The sequence below is a fragment of the Nicotiana attenuata genome, chromosome 8, assembly GCF_001879085.1.
Source record: "Nicotiana attenuata strain UT chromosome 8, NIATTr2, whole genome shotgun sequence".
Classification (NCBI taxonomy): Eukaryota; Viridiplantae; Streptophyta; class Magnoliopsida; order Solanales; family Solanaceae; genus Nicotiana; species Nicotiana attenuata.
In genome coordinates, this window is record NC_031996.1 from 31,438,672 (window position 1) to 31,456,650 (window position 17,979).

A 17,979-nucleotide genomic window follows, 5' to 3' on the forward strand; every position below is an offset into this window, starting at 1 on the left:
ACCGCCGGCAGAACTCCACTATAATGGGTTCTAAGGGGCCTAAGGTGAAGGGGTATGTATATACACTAAGATACCCTTCAACGTGAGTCATAATCGACTCGTCACGGGAAGGGGCGACCGGGTCTTTCCCTTCCCATCTACATTCAGCCCTCACCCGGTCTAGGCAACCGGGAGTGATTAGGCTGATATACTCCGATGCCGGTTCGCCGCGGCCCGGGACCGATGATGGGTTCTCAACCTGGAAGTCGGCAGATACCGAGCAACCAGTCGGTGTAAAAGCTTTCAATGGGGGTTCTGGCGCAGGTTCATCAGATCTAGCGGGGCTCGCAGACGAGCTTGGTCTAGAAGGAACACTTTGTGAAGTTTTCGCCATTTCTTGAAGCTTTACGAAGAGATGAAAAGAAAATACAACCAACGCAAAATTTGAGAAAGATAAGAAATGTTGAACCTGGAAGGGTCGTTTATACTTTTCCCATGAGGCGGCGGCGCGAATCGCGAAGTTACAGACACGAAGCGACAGATAATTAAGAGAAGCATTAAATGCCTGCAGCAGACGTGGTCAGAGCACTCGATGGCTTTTTCAGCTGGCGTATGGCCATACGTCACGGGCATCACGTCACCTATCATATCGTTTATTATCATTACTCTCTAATAAACGAGGGGACTATCTGTATTGGGTGATACCCTTTTTGCTTGAGCCCGACCGGGTTGGGTCCGGTCCGGGGCAAGTCGGGGCCATCGAACCCGACCTGGATGCAAGGTAGAACGACGGCCACGTCAACGACCGAGGTCGAGTCATTTCGAGACCGTTGCAGAGCTCGATATGAGTCACCACCGGATGGAGAAACACACAAGGTCGGAAGCCGGACTCGTAACGGATAACCAAGCGTCGCCGGATATCTCGCCCAAACGTGATTTTCTCAACCACTTCAGGCCATTAAGGCGTAATTACAGGGATCCACGATGTAATTAATTTACCTACCTTATTTTTACCCTTAATCAGAATGTATAAAAAGGGAGAAGACCCCATAAAGAGGGGATCGGAAACCATTAGACTACAGTACCATCTCTCTCAATTCTTGTACGCTATCAAGCACAATTGTTCTAAGCAATATTATATTCTGCGATTATTTACTTTAACAGCAATTGTTGAGTCTTTATCTTTTATTTTCCTCAATCCAAACCTTTTGTATCTTTTAGTTCACGGATCCTTAAAACCCCATATAAATTCAATTGTTATCCGGATTCCAGGGTAAACAACTTTTGAAATGAAATACATTTTTTCCTTATTCTTTCTGTCTTCTGAATTCAAAGTTCCCATCAGTTCATCTGGGGTTTCACATTCTTTAAAAGAATGTTGGGTTTTTCAAACCAATCCCAAAAAAAAGAGAGGAGAATGTTGGGTTTTTATTGATTTGCTTGTAAGGATTCAGAAAATTTTAATTCTTGATGTGCCATTTTTTTTTTTAATAACTGGAGTATTTCAAAGTTCTAACAGAAGTAGAAGGAGAGAGTTATTCAAGAAAAAGAGGATTCAGTGATGGCTACAAGAGGTTGTGTTCTCCAGAGAATTTACAGAGGTTAGAAAAATTCCCCGTTTTTCTGTCTATTTTAATCATATGGTTTTTTGTTTCCAACAAACTCTTTGATGCTGTCATCTTTTCTTAAGGGTTTTATTCTTAGAATCTGTCAATCTGATGGTGGTTTTTTTTTTTTACGGAAACCAATATTTTTTAACTTGGGGTGGGGGTGGGGGGTGGGCTGGTTCTTGGGTTAAATGATTTTGACTTTAATGGTTATTTCTTCATAATTTTATGGCCTCCTTTCAAATTTCATGCTACCCATGGCTCTTTTTATTTTTATTGTTTATGTACAAGAAGCCTATTTATCATAATGAAACTATATAGAACAAATAGTCAAATAGAGTAAAGAATAAAGTTAATTGGAAATAATATCTGCTGGAGATGACACTCTCATTGTCCACTAAGAGAATCGTCAGTAAGAGGTTAATTGAGTATCTTGTCTCCTATTTTTCTGTTCAATACGGATGATTGTCTTTTGTCAGTTTGTTGTTACTGTTATTGTTTTTCTGGGTGTCTCTTTAATTGTACTGGTGTGCAGAACAAAGAAGATTGAAGGTCATAAGGTGAACGATTTCACCTAAAATAGACACTTTTTGCTTACTTATTACTTTGTGTTTATATCCTTATCCTTATATCTATCAGTAAACTGGATTTAGAAAGGAAAAAAAAAAAGGTAAGGAGAAGTGTGCTGATAGGTACCTTTCTGTTAGAAGGTGGATTGTATTTTACTATTTTGCCACTTCAATTTGAAGGTGTTGCTCAATTAAAAGGCCATGAGGATGTGGGTGAAGATGAGTTTACTGATGTCTACAACAACATCAACAACATACCCAGTATAATCCCACAAGTGGGATCTGGGAAGGGCAGTGTGTATGCAGACCTTACCCCTACCTCGTGGAGGTAGAAAGACTGTTTCCGAAAACCCTCGGCTCAAGTAACAACAACATCGATATAGTAAAATAAGTGAAGCTAAAGAAATAACATGTAGAAATATAGCTCTACGAACAGAAAAAAAAGGAAAAAAGAAAAGAAAAGAAAAAAAGACTACAAGACTAATACTACTGCCACTAGGATGACGAAGGAATACACCCAGCTTCCCCTTAACCTTCTATCTTAATCCTCGGCTTCCACACCCTCCTGTCTACGTAATGTCCTCAGTAAGTTGAAGTTTCATCATGTCCTGCCTAATCACCTCACCCCAATACTTCTTAGGCCTACCTCTACCTCTTCTCATGCCCACCACAACCAATCTCTCACAACTCCTCACGGGGGCATCAACGACTCTCCTTTTCACATGCCCATACCATCTTAACCTCACTTCACGCATCTTGTCCTCCACAGGGGTCACTCCCACCTCGTCCCGAATAACTACATTTTATCTTGCATATTTTGTACGTTTCTTGTGGGCTAGCTTGTGATCAAACAGGATAATTTCTGACGGTTGTACAAGTTAAAGAGGGACAATGGTGTGGAGAAAATGTTCTCCTAGAAATTATAGTATTTCATAATTCAATTGTAGGTGAGGAATTGATCAAGTTGACATCCCAAATCCTGATATTGTTTTTTGTTTATTTTGTGTGTTACCTACCTTTTAGTTAGATTGACTGTGGTAGTGGTTGGTATTGTAAAATTCTTTCTATATTGTTGACAGGAGATGGATGGAATGAAGGAAAAACCACAAAAGCATATGTATACTTTGAGTTCGAAGATCATGTTTTAACCCGTCGTTCTCCATCCCGGTGCGTTTTCTCTATGTAACTCTCCTTTTTCTTTACTGTAATCTTCTTCTGGAAACTGCAACTGTTCTATGTTGATTGTCTTAATTATGAGGAAAGATTTGATTCTGATTGAGAAAGATTTGATTTTGATTGAGATTTGAGTTTGTTTTGATTAATTGATTGTAATTTATTTCCTTTTCTAAAATAGTCATAGGATATAGTGTATAAATACCTCTGCTTAGGGATGCGAGAAATAGACAGAAATACAAGAAACCTTTTTCTTTTCAAAATCTACATGGTATCAGAGTCATTGCTGCCTTTTTTAGGCGAGTTATCTCCCTTGCATCACTAGAGTTCTGTTTTTATCAAAAAAAGGTAGAGTTTTCTCTCTCTTGGTGGTTGTCCGCAACACAAACTCCTTCTAGTAAGTTTTTTATTTTTAGAATTTTCTTTCTGTTAGGGTCGCTGAAACATTCCGAGCCTATCTCTACTACTTTTAATTTTTCCGTTTACCGAAGTTAAGGTTCCGTCGAGACAGATTTAGTTTCCGGCGAGGCAGATTATTTTTGAGCAGTTTTCTCCAGATTTCCTTTTGATTGGGCAGAAAATAAGGATACATTCAAGGAGACCGTTCCTGGAGAAATATTGTCTTCGGATGAAATTCACCTTCTCCGTCGCCTCCTAGCAAAACTTGACTCGCTAATATTGCCACATCTAATTATGTGCAATCAGGCACTGCCTTTACTGCTCACCTTAATTCTTGGATTGTTGATTCTGGTGCAAATAGACACATGACAAGTTCTTCTAAAGGCATTCAAAACTATTCTCCGTGTCTCAAAGGCGATAATGTTAATATAGCCAATGGTTCTTTAACACCTATCTCTGGAACATGTTCGGTCGTTTGTACTCCTAATATTAAACTATCATCCGTACTCCATGTCCCTCCATTCCTTGTCAATTTTTTATTTGTTATTTGTCACTTTTTACTTTTTAGCAGTAGCCAATAAAATAAAGGTTCTTAGTGCGTTCTTCAACAGTATGTTGTAGATAATTATTAATAGAGTTTAAAAATGAATTATACAACCAAATCAAGATCGTTTTCATATAAAACTAGCTATTTTTAGGAGCAATAAATAAAATGGAACCAAGGAACTTAATTATATTATAAGATAAACTTCCACATTACAAGAGTGAAAAGTCACATTTCATGTTGCTTATAGCTTAAACAAGAATTGATGGTGACAATTTAGGTTCCAATTTAGTAGCCCTCAACGAGCTTTATCATCCAACATATGGCTTTTCTCTAATAAGGCCATTCGCATCGGGGCAAAGCCATACACGATTGCAACAAATGTCAGTGGTACGAAAACAATGACGATCCGCTAGCGGGACACCAGTAACAAAAGGATTGGTACGTTCAACTATGGCCTTGGCTTTTAAGATCTCAACGCCGAGCAACTCCGGCCACTCATATGGAATTGTATCTCCCGGTTGTTTGCAACTATTGCCGGTACAACCGCAATTAAGACAAGGAGGATATACAGCCATAGATTGAGTAAGAAATACAAAACCAAGAGAAAAAAGGATTATGATTTTTTCCATTTTAGGCTGTTTGTGATGTTACTCAAATGGAGAAGGAGCTTCAACTTTATAGGGATGTTAAGATACTTACCACATATCCATACCTTAGTATTAATATGTTCTCACCTTTTATTAATCTTACTTGTTTGACTGCACTCCCAGATTTCGTAACATATATATGTTCACATCTGTCACCTTTAATTAAGATAATTTATTTCCTTTGATGATAGATTTTGTCATAAATATGTTCACACTCATTACCTGTGTACATTCTCAATCTCTAAAAGGTAAATAGTTATATCCCCACCAGTTGTTTATATCAAATTAAGTTATTTAATCTTAGCAATTAAAAATTAATGTCATAAATACACCTCAATTAAGTAAAGTTAGCTAATATGTATGTGTAAGAAAAATATATATTTTGTACTAATCGGTTTGATGTAACTGATAGACTTTTTTGATACATATATTCATGATTCATACTGCAATAATATTCATTACAATTTTATCAAAATTAAGGTGACACTACTTGCATTTTCAATTGTTATGAAGACATATAAGTCAAACTAAGTATAGTTTCAAAAGGTAAAGGCACAGTTCGTGATCTTTTGTTTGTCATGGAGTCGACATAAGCGGATGATGTTGGTAAATAGTCACTTTTTGGGTTGGCTATTAGAATTTAGCCATATTTTAAATTGTAAAGGCAAAGTAGCCACTTATTAATGTAATGGGTACGAATGGACAAAAATACCCCTATCTAAAATACGAAAGAACTGCAGTACTGGACTTTGAACATTTATAAGTTCAATATCCAGGAATTATTTCTGGAGTTCCCCTATATGTAAAATCCAGCACCGTGTACTTGAGTTGGAAACTTTGAAAGGTAATCCAGCATCATATGCTGTTTTAGGACTGTGATGTTCTACTCAATTTAAAGAACCAGAAGAAGTTCCATGAGCAGATAAGCAAAGAACCAGAAACACCAAGCCCTGCTCGACCACTTGGTACAAAGAATGTGGTGGGTCCACGAGCAAATGGGAGCGCCAATGGGTCAGCCAACAGAAGGTTGTCTCTTAATCACACCAAAATGGTTCTACGTCAACAGCTAAAAATGGGAAGACAGACCACTCAAGAAAGGTGCCTCCTGTGAACAATTTGGCCATTTCAAAAGTTGATGCAGCCTCTCAGATTTACTCAAAAGATGGTGGCCCAGCACACCATAGTAGCTACTAAATAAGAGACATATATGTGATATCTTCTTTTATCATTAGTTGTGCAGTTCATGTAGCAGGATAAACATTTTGGCGAGTAATCATATAGTGGAGACCAACTAACTATTTGTGTTATAGTGGCAATTTTGTTGGGTTTTATGAATAAAGGTTTGAACGGGAAATAGAGGGAAATGAAATTTTGAATTTGTTCCTTTTAGAAAGGAACTTTGTCTTTCATTGGATAGGAAGAGAAAAATTCTTGCGCTTATATATGGAAACACTTCTTCTAACTATTGAAAGATTGAGGAGAGCAAGCCTCGCACCATCGCCGTCATCGCTCGGCTCGGCTTCGGGGGAGTTGGTTAATTCCCAAACAGTCCTTAACAGAAATTTAAAAATTTCCACCGAACAGACACACATCTCCGAACATGTACCTTTGCACCTATTGAGCCTCATATTCATTAGCTATAAATACAGAGGATTAGCATTATTATCTGCACTTCTGCATTGTTTTTCGAAGCAAAAAATAAGCATCAAATGTGATTTGACCCGCCTTTTGAGTTCGCCGAAGTTCTGTGATTTGTAGTGCCGCTATCACATAATAGTATTCTATTGTATCCTGAGATGAATTAATCCAAAATCTTGGCCAACTGTGAGGGGATTAAATTCCTTAAGGACACACAAACAACTTGTGGGCTCGAAATGATTTTCTGTTTTTGTTTATTGGACTAACATTTCATTGCTTCTCTGGTTTTCTAGTTTTGAACACAGATTGAAAACAGCAATATTAGAAAGTCCCTTTGAAAAAAAAAAAAACTTAGAACTCCAGTATCATATGCTAGAGTTTCACCTTTAGAAGGCCTGAACTCCAGTACATACTGCTGGAGTTTCACCTTTAGAAGGTCTAAGAAAACTCAAACACCAGAAATTATTTGTGGATTTTGAACTCTAGTACATTATCCTGGCGTTCCATTTGCCAAAGCTTCGAAACAATTTTAATACTACTTTTAGTGTCCATCTCTTTTTGGGTAGAAAAGAAAGGCTATTATTGATACTTAAGGATGCATTACAGTGATACTGCTAGTGGTATTAACCATAGGTACAGTAGTAGTAGTAGCATTAGTGTTACTGATAATACAACACAGATTTCCTAGAGTAGCTAGGTTGTTACAAACATTAGTAGAGATTAGTTTGGTAGTTCCTACGCCTTCTGCATCTTGTTGGATAAGTTTCAAGATAGTAGTAGATGGAGTCAAAATAGTGGAGTGGTTGGATGGAGCCCTCCTTATTCCTTGTTGTGCTAATGCATGGGCTACATTGTTACTCTCCCAGAAGCAATGCCTGATTTGAGGATTCCCCAGTTTCTTCAGTAGGTACCTGCATTCAAGAGCAATATTTAGATAAGTGGGGTAGTCTTGTTCAAGTAAGTGAATGACTTTGGTAGAATCTGTTTCTATTTCTAGAGGTAGCAGTTGTTTGTCCCATGCGATCAGGAGTCCTTGTTGATGTACTAGCAGCTCTATGTAAGTGTGATTGTAACCAAATTGGCATTTAGCAAAGGCCAAGACAGTTTCCATTGACGTTTCTGAAAATTCCCCCGATGCCTCCACCCTGCGTTGCACTTTTGAAGGATCCATCTGTATTGAGCTTATAGTGGCCTAATGGGGGTGTGTGCCATATAATTTGGACACGGTGCTTGTTCTCCGAGCTAGTAACATATTGTTACTTCAATTTCGTTTCCATATTGTTACAATTTCATTTCCATATTGTTACAATTGATATTGTGGTCTACTTCAATTTACTTTTGATTTTCTAATGGTCTCGGAAGCTTCTATTTACCTTATATAATTCATCATATAGTGTTATGTGTATAGTTCTACCTCCACAAAGGTAGGGGTAAGGCCTGCGTACACACTACCCTCCCCAGACCCGACTATGTGGGATTATAGTGGATATGTTGTAGTTGTAGTGTTATGTGTATAGTTGGAGACAGAAGATTTTCTTTTTCTTTTTTGTGTTCTGGAGGTAAAGGGTTTCATAGGCGGAAAGCAAATTCCTGAACGCTGGTGGTTGAACGAGGGTTCTTAATTTTGATCACTACAGCTTTATCTATCTTACAAATACATGACTGTTTTATTGCCTGCCTGCAGATTTCATTTCTATGAGTCCTACATCAAGTAGGCAGTGGCGGATATAGTGTGTTAGCAACGGGTTCAATTGGGAACCTACAACAACTACAAATACAGAGGTAGGACTCATCAAGTAGGCAGTGGCGGATGTTGATAATGGCACCCAATCATAATCAACCTCTTGATCAAAGACTCTCCCAGCAGGATCGTCCTGTACTCTGTTGTTTATAGGCAGCTCTTCCGTTATGTCCATTTCAATCAACGCTCTGGCACACGAGATCCTTGCTGAATCATCAGCATATATATGCCTCCCTATTTCCTCTAGCAATTCTGCTCAAAGTGATCTTTCCCAAGCAGTTAGGAAATATTACCCACAGTGGAATGGTTTTAGCACTTCGTCATGAAAGTTAATCTCAGCAGATCAAGGCTTCAACATTACCGGTTTATTGTTAAGGATGATAGGAAATATTAATGGGTATGTTGTTGTTAATGGTGTAAGGTCCCGAGTATAATACCTCGTTCCTATCATCCATGCTACTGAAGAGTATAACAAAATGTCCTACATGAAATACTTGAGATAGACGCTTTTATTTACTTTTTGTATCACATACTTTGAGTTTATATCCTTATCCTTAAATCTATCAATAAACTGGATTTAGAAAGAATTAAATGGTTATGAGAAGTTTGCTGAATAGAGACTGTATTTTGCCACTTCAATTTGAAGGTGTTGCTTCATTAAAAGGCCTTGAGGATGTCGGTAAAGATGAGTTTGCTAAAGTCTATCTTGTGTTTTTTTATGATTCAAACATGATAATTTCCTAGGCTGTACAAGTTGAAGAAGGGTAATGGTGTGGTAACAACAACAACAAACCTAGTATAATTTCACGAGTGGGGTCTAGGGAGGATAGTGTGTACGCAGACCTTCCGATAGACCCCTGACTCAAGAAAAGTATGGTGTGGCAAAAACGTTCTACATAATTCAGTTGTAGGTGAGGAATCAATAAAGTTGACCTTCCAAACACCGATAACATAATTTGTGTACCAAAAACCGGAAAATGAATAAGATTACTACTTGTTTTCCAAGAAAATATTTTCTTGGAAAACATTTTCCACGAAAAACATTTTCCTTTATACCAAACACATCCAAAAAAGCTAGCTACAATATTACGCCCTTAGCATTGACTGAATTAAAAAAAAAAAAAAAAAAAAGCATGTGCAGTACACACGATAACATGGGAAAGGAACTACGATATGAGAAATTTGCTGCAATCAGGTTTCGACTTCCCGACATGTATGAAAGTTTGAACCCGCTCGACCATCTTTCCACAAAATCATCTTTGTTCAAGTGGATTCAATTACATATATATCGTTATATATGAATTTGAAATATTTCTCTAACTGCAAAAGTTGTTAATTTTAATTGGGAAAATTGTTAAGTGTGCACGGTTCTTCGTAATTGTAGGCAATACCTGGAGTTGAAGAAACTTGACTAAATTAGACTATATTCCACGGTATGAAGAAGGTAGTTCGTGATCTAATTTGCGTTTTAAATTGAATTACGTGTTATTCAATCTGTATTGCTGTAATAAATAATAAAGCAGTCAATTTTCTGAAAAAACAGAAATAGAAAGTTAGTAGAACCAGAACGACAAAATAAATTCTTGAAAATAATATAGGAATAAATCGAGCCCACTGAATACAAGTGTGTCCTTAAGGAAATTATTCCCTTCAAGTACCCGAGGTGCTGGTATATATCCTCCCAGGATAGGACGATTATCTCACCGGAGTGTTGGTACCAAAAACGCCGATGAACAACGAACCACTGGAAGGATGTAAAATATACTGGAGTTTTTATGTGCAGAAGAAGAAGAAGATCAGAAAAATTTCGTATGTAAAGATTCTGGGATTCAAGGAATATTTATAGACCATTTGGCACTGTTTTTGAAAAGGTTTGCAACCTTTCAGAAACAGCCATAGCTGTTGGAATAGAAATATTGCGGGAAACAACAAACATATTTAAAATAATCCGGGAAAGAAAACAGACCGAACCAGGTCGCGGGTCATGGGTTTTTCCAGATTGAATTTTCGTTAATTAATAAATAATTGAAAGGAATTTTGTCCAAAAAGATTAATCAATCAATCGATCTTTGACCAAATCTGAATCCGAGCCGAGCGACGATGATGACGGCGCGAGGCTTACCTTCTTCTTAACTCTTTAAGAGCAAGAAGAAGAGCAATTATATATATACCCATTAAAATCCTTATCTCCTCCAATATGGGACAATGTCCCTTTGCCATGGAGGGAAACTCAAATATTTCATTTTTCCTCCATTTTCCATTCACCCTCTTTAAGCTACACAAGCTTAAAAGCCCAACAATCCCCCACATGAATGGGAAATGGCTATAAAATAAAGGAATGCACAGACACGTGTGTGTTTTACATGCAATAATTAATTGCATCTGGATAAGTAGGTTTCCATTTGAACTTTCCGTAGTGAACTTATATCGGATATACTCGGTCAATCGGTAGATTTGATATCTTTGAACCGTCGAGCTTTGTTGTATACTTAGACAACATAAGTCACACAATCACTCCTTAACCATATGGTTCTCACGGTTGTATTCGTTTCAGCCATGAACACTGCTTGGTTTCATGAGTGCTTAGAGAATGGGCCTTTACTTTCATTCCCCTTGAAGCGGCTTACACTTCACACTCACATAGGTGATTTCTAAACGTGTAATCTTATAGACACACTATCTGGTCATATCCTGCCAGATTAGCAAATCATTAAAATGCTTTAAGCTTTATTGACTCATCAAAAAGCCTTAATGCTTTACCTCGATTTATGAACATTGTCTTCATCAGGAGAATAGGTTGAGTTGTTCGACAATATTAAACCATCATTCATAACTTTGTTTGATATCTTTGAACCTAGCTCGTGGGATCTCGAGTCTGCTAGGTAGAGTTACCGCCATGATGACTTGTCCTAGATCTTAACCCCATTCCCTTTGATGATCTTTCAACTGCCTCTCTACATAGGCCTTTTGTAAGTGGATCCGACACGTTATCTCTTGACTTTACGTAGTCAATCGTGATAACACCCTAGAGAGTAGGTGTCTAACGGTATTGTGTCTCCGTCGTATATGACGAGATTTTCCATTATACATAAAGCTCCCTGCCCTGCCTATTGCCGCTTGACTATCACAATATATACAAATAGGTGCCAAAGGTTTGGGCCAAAATGGAATGTCTTCCAAGAAATTTCGGAGCCATTCAACTTCTTCACCGGCCTTATCTAAAGCTATGAATTCAGATTCCATTGTAGAACGGGCGATGCACATTTGTTTCGATGATTTCCAAGACACTGCTCCACCCCTAATTATGAAAACATATTCACTCGCTGATTTAATTTCAAATGATCCGGTGATCCAATTTGCATCACTATATCCCTCAATCACGGAGCGATACTTGTTATATTGCAAAGCATAATTTTGGAAATGTTTTAGATACCCCAAAACTCGTTTCATTGCCATCCAATGTATGTGATTGGGATTACTTGTAAACCGACTCAGTTTGCTAATAGCACATGCTATATCTGGTCGCGTACAATTCATGATATACATCAAACTTCCCATACTCTTGCATAGTCCAGTTGTGAGTCACTTTCACCTTCATTCTTTTGAAGTGCATAACTCACGTCAATTGGAGTCTTGGCAATCTTGAAATCCAAATACTTGAACTTCTCAAGTACTTTTTCAATGTAATGAGACTGATAATGCTAGACCTTGTGGAGTCTTATGAATTCTGATTCCCAAGATAACGTCAGCGGCTCTTAAGTCTTTCATGGCGAATTTGCTATCCGACATGCGCTTAGTAGCATTTATATCTTCCATACTTTTGCTCATTATCAACATGTCATCAAAATATAAACAAACAATGACTTCATGACCTGGAGTATTTTTAATGTAAACACATTTGTCACACTCGTTGATTTTAAACCCACTTGCCAACATTATTTGGTCAAATTTAGCATGCCATTGTTTAGGGTGCTTGTTTAAGTCCATAAAGCGACTTAACAAGTTTACATACTTTTTCTTTACCAGGAACCACAAAATCCTCAGGTTGTTCCATGTAAATCTCTTCCTCCAATTCTCTATTTAAGAAAGCTCTTTTAACATCCATTCGATGGATTTCAAGACCATACACGACCGCTAGTGCCACTAACACCCTAATAGATGTTATCCTCGTTACTGGCGAGTAAGTGTCAAAGTAATCAATGCCTTCCTTTTGTCTATAACCTTTGACAACAAGTCTTGCCTTATATTTGTCAATAGTGCCATCAGCTTTCATTTTCCGTTTAAAGATCCATTTCGAACCTAAAGGCTTATTTCTTGGAGGAAGAGCAACCAATTTCCATGTATGGTTATCCAAAATTGGTTGAATCTCACTATTGACTGCCTCTTTCCAAAATGCTGAATTAGAAGATGACATAGCTGCTTTAAAAGTTTGAGGATCATTTTCAAGTAAGAATGTCACAAAATCTGGTCCAAAGGAAGTAGATGTTCTTTGACGTTTGCTAAGCCTTGGATCTTCTACACTTGGAGTATTTTCCTTTGATTCTTCCCGATTTCGTTTAGGTCTTTCACTTAACGACTCACATTCAGTTTTATACGGATATATGCTTTCAAAAAATTCAGCATTATCTGATTCCATTACCGTATTAATATAAATTTTGGGATTATCAGATTTATGAATCAAAAATCGACATGCTTTACTGTTTGTGGCATATCCAATGAAAATGCAATCTATAGTTTTTGGTCTGATGTTACCCTTTTAGGTAAAGGAACTTGTTCTTTTGCTAGACACCCCCACACTTTGAAATATTTCAAGTTGGGTTTTCTTCCTTTTCATTTTTCATATGAAATAGATTGCATTTTGTTGTGGGGTACTCTGTTGAGTATTCAGTTAGCTGTAAGGATACCTTCCCTCCACAAACTTTGCGGTAATTCGGAACGTATTAATAAAGAACTCATCATTTTTCTTTAATGTCCAATTTTTCCTTTCCGCAATTACATTGGATTGAGGTGTGTAAGTTGCAGTAGTTTGATGGATAATTTCATTTTTTGAACATATTTCTGCAAACGGAGATTCATATTCTCCACCCCTATCACTTCTAATCATTTTGATATTTTTGTTCAATTGATTCTCCACTTCATTCTTGTATTGCTTAAATGCTTCAATTGCTTCATCCTTACTATTAAGCAAATAAACATAACAATATCGAGTGCAATTGTCAATAAAAGTAATAAAATACTTTTTTCACCTCGAGACGGTGTCGACTTCATATCACAAATGTCAGTATGAATTAAGTCTAAAGGACTTGAATTCCTTTCAACAGACTTATAAGGATGCTTTACAAACTTAGATTCAACACATATTTGACATTTTGATTTATTACACTCGAATTTAGGCAATACTTCTAAATTAATTAACTTCCGCAAGGTTTTGTAATTGACATGTCCTAAACGAATATGCCATAAATTATTTGACTCCAATAAATAAGAAGAAGCTGAAATTTTATTCATACTGTTAACAACCATTACATTGAGTTTGAAAAGGCCCTCTGTGAGGTAGCCTTTTCCAACATACATTTCATTCTTGCTTACAACAACTTTATTAGAAACAAATACACACTTGAATCTATTCTTCACAAGTAACGAAATAGAAACTAAATTCTTCCTAATAGTAGGAACATGAAGAACGTTGTTGAGCGTTAACACCTTGCCGGAAGTCATCTTCAGCAATATCTTCTCATAACCTTCAATCTTGGCTGTTGCATTATTTCCCATGGAAAGAACTTCTTCGGGACCAGCAGTAGAGTAAGTCGCAAATGCTTCTTTGATAGCACAAACATGTCGAGTGGCTCCAGAGTCAATCCACCGCTCCTTCGGATTTCCAACGAGGTTGCATTCCGAAAGCATTGCATTAAGATCATCAATATCATCATTCTTCTCTACTATGTTGGCATGTCCCTTCTTCTTATCCTTTTTCGGGAGACGACAATCAGGGGCTTTGTTACCAACTTTTTCACAATTGCAACAGTTGCCCTTGAGTTTCCTTTTTTTTCTGTTCCTTATTCTGTCTAGAAGACCTCTTCCTCTTCTTACTTTTTGGAGCAGTCTCCTCAACGATATTAGCTCCCTTGATCGTTGAATTTCCACGAGACTTCTTCTTGGCTGTTTTGTTGTCTTCCTCAATCTTGAGACGTATCACAAGATCTTCCAACTTCATTTCTTTGCGCTTGTGCTTAAGATAGTTCTTGAAATCTCTCCACAAAGGAGGCAATTGTTCAATCATTGCAGCCACTTGAAATGCTTCATTCACGACCATGCCTTCAACAATAAGGTCATGAAAAATAAGTTGAAGCTCCTGAACTTGGGTTCCCACATATCATTTTATAGTCTAGAAACTTGGCAACCACGAACTTCTTCAAGCATGCATCTTCAGTCTTGTACTTCTTCTCAAGTGTGTCCCATAATTCTTTCGAAGTATTCATCGCACTGTGCAGATTGTACAAGTCATCCTCTAAAGCGCTTAAGATATAGCCTTTGCAAAGAAAATCTGCCTGTTTCCATGCCTCAACAATTATGAATTTCTCGTTGTCTGGCATGTCAGCAGCAGGCACTGAAGGTTCTTCACTGGTGAATTTCTACATACCAAGTGTGGTAAGCCAGAAGAACACCCTTTGCTGCCATCCTTGAAGTTGGCTCCAAAAAATTTCCCCAGTTTCTCGGCCGGTGGAATAGCAGTCCGGCTTGACGAGGCTATCGTCGTTGCTGCAACTGTCAAAGAAGAATTTCCATTATCAATTGCCATTTTTCACTGTCAACAACAGAAGAGTTTAATTAATGGCAAAACCAGACCAGTAAATAATACTGTAATTAATAATATATAGTACGTATTATAAATAAAAATTGAAGTTTTTATATACTGTTCACAGAAAATGATGAAGTTTTTATGTTCTTCAAATCGTTTTCAGAATCTCAATACTCCGATGAAGTTTTTATATCTTCAAATCAGAATAGAAAAATTCAGAAGGAGTAGAAAACCACACAGGTTTTAATCTCCATAAACAGAATACAGAATATAATAAATTAATTTTCTTAAGATTGTTATTCAATCTGTATTGCTGTAATAAATAATAAACCAGTAAACTTTCTGGAAAAACAGAAACAGAAAGTTAGTAGAACCAGAATGACAAAATAAATTCTGGAAAATAATATAGGAATAAATCGAGCCCACTAAATACACAGTGTTTCCTTAAGGAAATTATTTCCCTCATGTACCCGAGGTGCTGGAATTTATCCTCCCAAGATAGAACGATTTAACTCACCGGAGTGTTGGTACCAAAAATGCTTGATGAACAACGAACCACTCGAAGGCTGTAAAACACACTGGAATTTTTATGTGCAGAAGAAAAAGAAAAAGATCAGAAAATCCGAAGCCGAAGCCCAGCCGAGCCGAGCGAGCGACGACGACGACGACAGCGCGAAGGTTGCCTTCTTCTTAACTCTTTAAGAGCAAGAAGAAGAGCAATTATATATATACCCATCAAAATCCTTGTCTTCCTCCAATATGGGACAATGTCCCTTTACCAAGGAGGGAAACCCAGATATTTTATTTTCCCTCCATTTCGCATTCACCCTCTTTAAGCTACACAAGATTAAAAGCCCAACATTACGTTCAAGTAACAAATTCTCTATAACTTTTTTCATTTGACGTTTTTACTTATTACACTTACATGTTATAAGATTTCCTCCGAATGAAATGTACATTAAACTAACAGTTGGTTTTAGAAATATTATATTTCCTCTCGATGGGTTAAATTAAACTACTCAAAAGTCAAAACAAGCCGAGGACGCAGGGATTTAATTTACATTGTTCATAACTACTTGAGCAAGATTTTAAGTATAATCAACACTTGGGATGACAATCATGCGGACAACGAAATTGGTGCCAGAATAATAAGAAGCATTAGAAAATATGCCTTGAATTTATGGCTAGCTACTATCTCAATTCCAAGATAATTCAAAATACAATGAAATAAATCAAGCAGAGTGTGGCCCGAAATACAAAGCCGATTTGAATTTCTTGTGACTCGTTGACAAGTATTCCTTGATTTAAGCTGATAGAGATTGAACTCCTAATAACATGCTTTTCTGAGATCCATGATATTGACCCCTGAACAAAACCTCCGGAAATTTCACCTGTTCGAGTGAAGGATATCATATATGTGGCTTGTTGGTTGACCTTGGTGAAGACAAGCCTGATAGGCTCAACCACCGTATGAACTCCTAGAATTTGAGTGATGCTAACAACATAAATGGAATTTGCATCACAAACATTTGTAACTCTCCTTGTATAGTTTTGATTCTCCGATCCAAATACAACAGAGAAAGAAGGATAGTTCAGCTCCGCCTCAGATATGCTCGATACTATCGAGCAGTTGACACTTTGATGCACAATGAGCCCAATCTCCTTTTCTGTGTATCCAAGGCCACACAAGTATTAAATATAGCTTATGGGGTGAATATCATAAATAAGCCCTGGATTACTTGCTTTTGATGGATTATATGCCCAGCACCAATGGCAAATACATCAGCAGGAAGTTTCCTTTCATCAAGGATGGGCTGACCCTCGTGGTTGGATTGATCAGCTGTAGTCATAATTGCGAATTTAATTGCAGCTGGTGACCAATTCAGGTGTGCACTTTTGAGCAAAGCTGCAATGTCGCTTAGGTGAGGACAAGACATTGAGGTACCTGGGATGATGTTAAATATCGAATCTGTGCCTTTTATATTCTCCATTGAGAAAAGCCATGCAGCAAGAATATTCACTCCAGGGCCAATAATGTCAGGCTTGAGTATGCCTGGACTTGCGGAGTTTGGGCCCCTGGAAGAAAAAAAATGCTATAGATGGTGTATCCATAAAGCCTATCTTTGTTCCTTCGGAATAAGTTCCTGCCTTGGCTGTGGGGATGAGCTAATGTAGCTTTTAGTTGTTTTCTCCTCAGCATGACCCAAAGTAGTTGCTGGAAGGACATGAGCAACTTCAAAAGTGGTATCGCCTATGACCTTTGGATTGACTAGAATCATGGCGACACCAGTCACATCCTTTACCGTTTTGCCTTGAGAAGTTCCAAGTGTCGCATCATTTCCACCCCTCATTCCCCATTTTTTTTAAAGAGAGTTGCCCGCTAAATTTTGTAGCTAGTAATTGTCATTGCGTCATGACTATGTTAAGATAAAGGTGCCCCAGTGCCTTCGAATTGTGGGTCCGCCTCTGCATATTAACCCGTTATAAGTTCGTCATGCTTTACAAATAACTTTTTTAACAATTGATGTGGGGATGCACGTATATTGCAAATTTTATATGTAAAATTATTTTTTACATATAAAATCTCTAAATAAGATGCACATGTTATGCACTTATATTTAAACTAGTTATTATTGCAAGCAACCTTCAAAAGAAAAATATATTAAATTGGAGATTGCAAGCATTCATATTTAAAACAAAGATTTTCATTACTATGGAAACTAATTAAGCTAACTCTCCTTTCACTGCATTAAAGATGAGAAATTGAGAGCGCAAGCAGTTTAAGCAGTATCGTAGCCTTCAAAAGATAAATGGCTTTTAATATATTTGGACAATCAGTCAATAAAATTACATCCGCTAGTCAAACATGCAAAAAATATA

General features: G+C 37.4%; 1 protein-coding gene and 1 long non-coding RNA gene across 2 annotated transcripts; one reads left to right on the forward strand and one right to left on the reverse strand.

Moving 5' to 3' along the window:
* LOC109231185 lies at positions 1,327–8,816 on the forward strand. Its single transcript, XR_002068766.1, has 3 exons — positions 1,327–1,580; positions 3,235–3,322; positions 8,244–8,816. It is a non-coding gene; the product is annotated as an uncharacterized LOC109231185 (long non-coding RNA).
* LOC109231622 (subtilisin-like protease SBT1.2) lies at positions 15,400–17,450 on the reverse strand. The gene is made up of 4 exons (XM_019397269.1): positions 17,248–17,450; positions 16,868–17,175; positions 16,357–16,766; positions 15,400–15,441 (listed from the first exon to the last, which is right to left on the reverse strand). The coding sequence occupies exons 1-4, from the start codon at positions 17,448–17,450 to the stop codon at positions 15,400–15,402; spliced, it is 963 nt and encodes a 320-aa protein (XP_019252814.1).